This window comes from Spodoptera frugiperda, chromosome 18 (assembly GCF_023101765.2).
Source record: "Spodoptera frugiperda isolate SF20-4 chromosome 18, AGI-APGP_CSIRO_Sfru_2.0, whole genome shotgun sequence".
Lineage (NCBI taxonomy): Eukaryota > Metazoa > Arthropoda > Insecta > Lepidoptera > Noctuidae > Spodoptera > Spodoptera frugiperda.
The window spans coordinates 9708423-9716450 of NC_064229.1; the positions used below are offsets into that span (position 1 = coordinate 9708423).

The 8028-nt window shown below is 29.4% G+C and overlaps 1 protein-coding gene across 1 annotated transcript in view; it reads left to right on the plus strand.

The window, feature by feature from the left end:
- LOC118277931 (uncharacterized) overlaps positions 1–6223 on the plus strand; it is a 111348-nt gene extending 105125 nt beyond the window's left edge. Inside the window, exon 3 of the mRNA XM_035596953.2 lies at positions 4066–6223. Within this exon, the coding sequence (XP_035452846.2) occupies positions 4066–4203 (138 nt within the window). The 3' untranslated portion in view covers positions 4204–6223. The remainder of the gene's footprint in view (positions 1–4065) is intronic.
- Positions 6224–8028: the final 1805 nt, after the last annotated feature.

Consider the following 8028-nt stretch of genomic DNA (forward strand, 5'->3'; position numbering starts at 1 on the left):
ACCATAACACTAATGATGATGACAATCAAAATGTTAGACGTAATTGCCATTGGTCGGATACAAATCCACAATAATATCAATGAAACAATAAAATCTAAGATAGACAATACAAAAGTAATATCTCATTTCATTCCTTTATTTCATAGTCGCACAATATAAACATCAACAATGTAAGGACACTATCAAATGGCCAAGTTTTCGAATAAAAGTTTTCATATCGATAAAACGATCTTAGCGCCATAAGATTATAGTTTTAAAAGTCAAACGGTTAGCTTTATGAGTTCTGAAGTTGGTGCTCTGTTGAATATTTGTACGTTTTGGAGAATATGTATTAAAGTACTAAAGTAGTTACCGGAATGTTAGCAATTGGAACATTTTTTTATTGTGATGAACAATAAAAAATATCCTCAATAGTCATTGTTTCATTGTTACTGACTAAAAAACCTCGTTCCTACTTCTAATTTTTGCTCCTAGGTAGTCCGCAGTTCAGGCATCAGACCTACTGGGAAATTTTCTGGGGTAATTTTCAATAGTCTGGTACGTTAAGTGGAGAAGATTTTCTGGGTCTATAGAAAAAGAGTTGATTAAGATAATGTGTTTGGTATTCAAACTGGAATCAAAAAAGATAAGTAGGTATGTCACTAGTATGGAGGTGCAAAAAAGTTTTAGTCATCAACTCAAGAGCCTTTTAAGTTTCGATCACTTCAGCGGGGGGCATAAATTATAGTGGATTAGGTATGAGTTTGATGACATTCTTCTATTTATTTCCACCGAGTAAAGTACAGATAGATAACGAAGTATCGCAAATCCATTCATCAATATTAAAATCTAAAACCATACAGACACACCCTTTCCAATTTGCAAACATCAATGAGCAACGCAGCCTTTGAGTAAACAAAAAAAAAAGAAAAAATTAAATAAAAATTCATTTCGAAACTCCTTTCACGGACTCTTTTCTTATGCGACATTGTAAATAACCTGATGGATTACAAAAAACTGTGCACTCTAAATTGAATTCTCTTGTTACAAACTTAAAATTGAAATTCGTTCATTCGGGGGAAGCGTAATTCCAGTAGCATTATCGATAACCTCACTGATTTCTTCAGTTGACTCTAGGTTTTATGTGACTGGGATAAGGTTGGATTTTGCTTGTAGGAGAGGTTTTTTTGAGTAGCAGGATCGGTATCGAGTGAAAATTATATGCTCGGATCCCTTTGAACCGATTTGTCGTGAGATGTTGAACCATTGCATTGTTCATCTTCAAAAGACTTTTTTTCTACTTTATTATTACGCTTCGCGAGTCGGAAGTTGTAATATGATTGTTATTTGTGTTTTTATATAGGTATGGATAGAGGATTATATTGAGTTCCAGTTTATTAAGAGACAGATTGGTTTTGTGTTTGTTAATATCGTCTATTTTGGAAATGGCTGTGACTATTGTAATGTTGGTAAATCATAAAGATTGTCTGATATTTAATTAAGATTTCTTAAACGCCAGAAGTCTTATGTGAGCGGTGTTTCTACTACTCACAAAATTCAATTTAATTTCAGTTGTAATCAATCAAGAGGCATCCGTAAAACAAGCTACAATTTTCTTAAAATAACATTAATCAACAAACTATCGGAATATTTGAACATACACAAATAACTACCAAGATTGATACAACAAGCATCAAAGGAAAACTAAAAGAAATTGACAAATATTTGCACAATATCACCAATACCATTAGAAAACCCTTCCGAAAATCCAACAATAATATTTGCTTTATCAAACACAGGAAATAGTTCCACAAATAATACCTTTTTACCTCAACAAGAAAACACTTTTGCTATCCAAAAATCAATCTAAGATCCAATAAATAAGCCACAGATTACTTTGAAGATATTTGATTTTATATTTATTAATTCATGAAATTGAACTCTATACATTAACTGATACGAATCAAAATCACTTGCATACCAAATGCTAAGGGTGCCGCTACCATTTCCCGCTATCCCAATTTATTTTTTTATTTACTTCTTAAAATGTATGCAAATTCAAATGATTCCATGCGATTGATGCTTTGTCGCTAGATTATCAGGTGGATGTATTGCTGTCCCTTTTTATCTTTCGGAAATTGGTATTTGCTTCTCTTTTTCTCTGTCTCGTAATAATGAAAGCAATTTGTTGGTCCCGTATTCAATTTGGTGAAGGAAAATTAGGTATAATAAAATTATACAGATTCTTGCTAACGTTTCGTATAAATGTATTGTAAGGACTTTATTTTTTTAATCTTATATGCCATGGGGTGTGTTTACCTGTGGTTGGTAATCTCTTTGAATTAGGGGAATAAAGTAACGAACATTTACTTAGAGAATCTGATTAGATCTGAAAATCCAATGTAAAACCACAAAATATATTTTACTTATCTTTGTGCTGTTAAGCAAATAGAATAATTAATTTGAACAGAAAACCCATGTTCTTAATACGAAGAATGATTTCAACAAATAATTTGAGACTCACAAAAATGGACCTAGAATGATGCCCTGTGGTGCACTACATACATCTAAAGAATTGGAATAAACTCTAACATAATAACCTTTACGATTCCCTAATTTCAGTATTTAATGGTTAATCATTATGTTTAATTTATTACGTAACTTTCATATTGGTAGTATTTTGACAATAATTCATTAAACAATGTGTCAAACTCTTTAAACAAATCCAAAAAGAATCACGTTTAGACTTGAAATTGAACGAAAGAAAATGGCAAAGGGAGGTTGCCATTTATAATATTAGATACTGTATGGAACATGATCAATAAAATGCCCATTCGTCATAACTATTCACTGAGCAATACTGCCGAAGATAAGCACACGATTTAATTCTGTCATAACGTGCTTCGCTTCTACCCTCTAATAAAAATACCATTCAAATTATCCTAACAATAAAATAGAGGAGTATATCACTCACTTGAATTACCTTTGAGTCGTTTACAATGCCCGATTTATATGTTATGTGTATGTATAGTTCATCGCTATTGCTATGTGTGATTACCTATATCTTTATATGGATTTGAATTAGATGTAATGTTTTGATAGTTATTATTGTATTTATTGGGTGATGTTTGTTGTATGTCATGTATTTTATAAACACGAGGTTTATGGTATTTAAAATGAGTCCTGTGTTTGTCATTACAGTGCAACCTATTCGAAATTCAATAAAATAATATTGATGTAAATGCTCCACTTTTGCATTCCTTAAATCTCTCAGTACAATATAAACTTAATACTAGTAATTCTAATCCAGCTTACTCTGCAATTAAACTTAAACTCCTACCCATTAAAAATTACAATAATTAAATAACAAATACAGTTAGAACAATTTACCAGAATTCCTGCAATTTATAAATGATAAAACATAATAATTTGAACGTTTTACAGCTAATAAAACCTTTAATTATAGGAAACGTCTAATTCTGTAACGAATTTAGATAAATCTTGCTCTAATAAATGGATAAAATAATTCTAATGCCGCGATCGTATCGTGGTCGTGTCGTATAAGCTAAGCGTCTCGTACTAAAGTTTATGGTAGTATTGTTTTATTAATATCTATAAAAAGTGCTTCCACTTTAGGTTTACTCAGAATTTCTTATGGCTTTCAGTGTTCGCGATCTTTATGGACACGCTAAGTTTATTGTTTAGGGACGCTGTTAGTATGCTGTTTTTCTTTTTCAATGTGTTAGATGGAATTATATTATTATTTACTAGTTATACTGCAAGCTAGCCTCAATACTACGGGGTATGTTTTTAGTCAGTCGAAAAGAGTCTGACACGGGGTGGTTTCTCGACTCACCCAATACGGAAGAAGCAATTGTTCTACCAATTAATTTTTTTTTTGTAATTATTACTCTTCCCAATCATATGCATCTATCTTATTTTTTTTAAAGTAATGTTTCTGTGAATTCTACATTGCAAATTTTTCACCATACTTAGATACCAATCCAAACAGCCAACAAAACATTCCCGTAGATCAAAACACAACCCTACCAGACTTTAAATAACGTTCAATTTCTCTTATTACAGACGGACGCCCCAAAACCTGAGGAGAAGGAGGCAGAAGGATCCATCTTCTCTTCAATAATCCCTGATAAGCTGTCAGGGTCTATCTGCACAGCCGTACTCTTCATGCTAGGATGGAAACTGTTCTCCAATAAACGGTGAACTAATTCATTAAAGAGATGTTGTGATGGGATTTTCATATAGACAATGTATTATTAAAATATGTGACTTTGTGTATTATTCTGTGTTTGAGTATTATTAAATTCATTTTGAAATTGTATTTTTTCATAAATTCTCATGTCGAAAAATTACTTTTTAGTTTTATTATTCAAAATTGTATTTTATTTTACATTTTGTGTATTGTCGTATATTTTAATAATACATTGTCTTTTCATTAAAAATAAGCGTACGATGAATAAATTAAAATGTTATTCTCTGCGCTACGCTTTTTGCAATTTGTACATTTTATACGGATTATTAAAATAATCCTAATTTTGTATTATTATTATTAGACGTAATAATACACGGCTTTAATATAAAGTTGTGTGTTTGTGTATCGTCTGTCGAACGCACACATGTATTTGTATAATATACGTAGTGATTTGATAGATAAAAAGAAGTTTGGTCCATGGCAAAAATGCTGCTTTAATAATACACTTAATGGCACTAAAATGGCTACTATTAAGCATTATTTTTATAGATCAAAGAAATCAAAAGATTTATTTTTTTCTAAAACAACGAAAAGCGACCACAATAAAGATAAATTAACAAAAAAAACTTTTAATGAGTTGAAGTTATGTATGTAGTATGTTATAAAAATTTGAAGCTAGCACAATTTGCACAAAATTAATGTCAATTTAATAAAATTTGCTGTTGTAGTATATGCCTAAAGAACATAATAATATTAAATAACCATTATAATAATAAAATATATTGAAATGTCAATTTACATTCCGCTTTCAATGTATCCATAAATATCTCATTAATATAAGAAATAAAATACAATAAGAATTTATCTATGTATTCAGAAGAATGGACCAGCGATGTTATAGAAAAATAGATTTTATTTAAAACAAGAAATAAAGTCCGTTTTCCGATAAATTGTTCCAAAGAGAGCAGCCTAAAAATTATTATCGATTGATCTCATTTTTTTTTATTATTGTGTGTAATGGAAATGTTTATTTTAATAAATATTTTAGAGTTAGACCCTGCATGGTGAGTGCCAAGTTAATCGATGGAGATTTTATGATGAGATGGTATATTTTCATAGTTATTATCATTAATTGTATATACTTTAATAATTAAGGTTGATTGATAAGCTCTGTCATGTCGGATCGGAAGGGTGATTTTCTATCAGAGATGTGCTATGTAGCTATGCTATGAAGATGTATTAGTTAAGTCGTGTGTTAAACTATGTCATCGTTTCCACTAATATTAAGCTATGTATTGAAGAAAATGCGCAGCTCGAGTATGGGATGTATCGGTATTAGGGAAACCATCCAGAGCACACATAAATAGCACGCATCTTTCCATGTAGAAAACACAACATAGCTGAGTCCGTTACCGCCAGTGCTAAGCTATGTGTACCAATCAATATGAGAGGTGGAAACCAAATGCATCCACAGCAACGTAGCATAGCACATCTCCGGTGGAAAAGCGCTCTAAAACAATTAGTTAAAATTACGTTCATTATTTGAATGATTAATAGATATTGTTTTGACATCAATTTGTAATTTAAATTTTACAAAATGGATGAAGTAATTGGATAAGCTAGGGTAATTTTAAATTAGTAGGTATTTGAACACATTGATTTTTATGAGAAAAGGATTTTAATTCATCATTGAGTGCTGTTTTATTTAAAATCATAAGCTTAAATGTACTGTAATTACAATTTGCTCTGTTTTTCTTGTCAAGAACTACAACGATGCATTTTTTTTTGTCACAAATAAATAGCTGGATACACGACAGAGAGGTTATGATGGATATTTTTCATAGATTTAACGATAATAGTACCTAAGTAAAGTAAAATACTCCACATAGTTTTGCTAGCTGCTAACTCATACCGATAAGTTACATACGAGGCTTTGAATTTAAAAAATACAGTTCAATAAAAATACATTATAATTCCAAAATTACAATCAAATACAATTCAGTTACAATACAAATACAATTCAGTTCGCATTAAGTAATCCGTAAAAGTAAATTAAAATTCCAGATTTTTTATGTTTAATTTTTTAGTTTCGTGATCAAAAATGGGAACAAGAAAGCGTTTCGGGAACAATAATAATTCACAGTTTATTTTTATCACTCCGAGTTTTTTAGGATATTTTTATTTTATTTTTTATTTTAAGATACAAAATATATTGAAGAATGTGTTCAAATGTGATATGTATTTATTTAAGGAAACGATTAAAGATAAAAAAAGAAGTTTTCCTAATGATCTCTTGGAAACTCTTATCTGCTGATCATGTTTTCAGTTTTTTGCTAACAGACTGGATAAAATCTAGAAAAAAGTCGACTGACTTAGTCTAAATTTATTTGTCTAACTCATATTTGTTTAGCTCATATGAATGTCATGAAGTATCCTAAGGAAATAGGTTTATTTTTGTCTGTTAGCAAAATTTTTGAAAATAAAATAGAAAAAACGCATTTAAGAGTTCTGTACATAAATTAAAATTGGTATGCTTAATGCTCTTTTTATAAGAATATAATCTGTAGTTGCGAAAATTTCTAAATTTCCATAGTAATAATAATGCTTAACACAAATACGTATAAAATTTGTACGAAAGATGCAAAATAAAAAATAGCAAACTAAAATATCGTAAACTAAAAATTAAAATAATCCTTTGATAAATAAATTTTGGTATAAAAAGTAGTAAAACTACTGTTTTTTTTTAAGAATACTTTTTTAGAAAAAGAATTTTGCAACTTTCGTACAGATTTTATATTATTGAATAAAAACAATGCTTGCGCCTATAATCACATTATAAGTATAATAATTATAAAATTATAAGCAATATAATTGTAATTACTCATAGTATGTAAGATTATCTCACTACCAAGTCTTTCTTAATTATATTTTACGAACAAATTTTTACTAAAAAAATGTTCAGTAAAAGTATTTTTTATTATTTTAGTTTAGTTTTTAGTAAAAAACGTGTGATTTTACACTGTGTATAAAAATGGCCTGTATATTTTAGCTAATTTAAGATTTTAGTTTTTTAGTATTTTTTTTAGTTTGTAGACATTTTATTTAGCTGGTTTTTTGTATAACAGTCATACCATTTGACTTTAATTAAGTTTTTTTGTAATTATTTTCAGATCAACTGCCATTTATTATATTCTGTGTTTTGATATTTCTTTATTTGAAAATATACTTTTTTATAAATACTTTGCAGTTTTTTTTTTTTGCGCCAATTATAGAGCCTAAATAGAACTCAGAGACATTTTTTAAGACTTCGCCAGTTTCTTTTATACTTGACATATTTTATTACACATCAACAAGAGGTTTTAGTAGTTTTTTTTTTCATGAGATACAAGTAGACCAACATACAGATCATCTGATGGTAAGCAAGAAGTGCTATAAACGATCAGTGCCGCTCATGGATACCCATAACACAAAAGAAGTAATAACTGCATTGCCAGTTTCACAAAAACTGAACACGGTACATATTTTTCTAAAAATCTATAAATAAATACTTAACAGACTAACAAAAATAGTGAAAGACCTAACATCAAGTCCTAACGCCTTCAAACTACGATACTTTACTCCAAATCGACTACTACACAAACTTCAAACACTACTTCAACGCCATTTTGAAAAATAAGTTACTCACATTATCCTAAGTTTAAGTTATAAAACTCATGTGTCTGAGTACTATCCATCTAAGTTATGTGCTTTAACTTAGAAAAACATTTTCCGCTCAAGTTGTGAGTAACTTAATGCGGTCAGTTAAACTTGATGTATTTCACTTAGATGTAACTTTA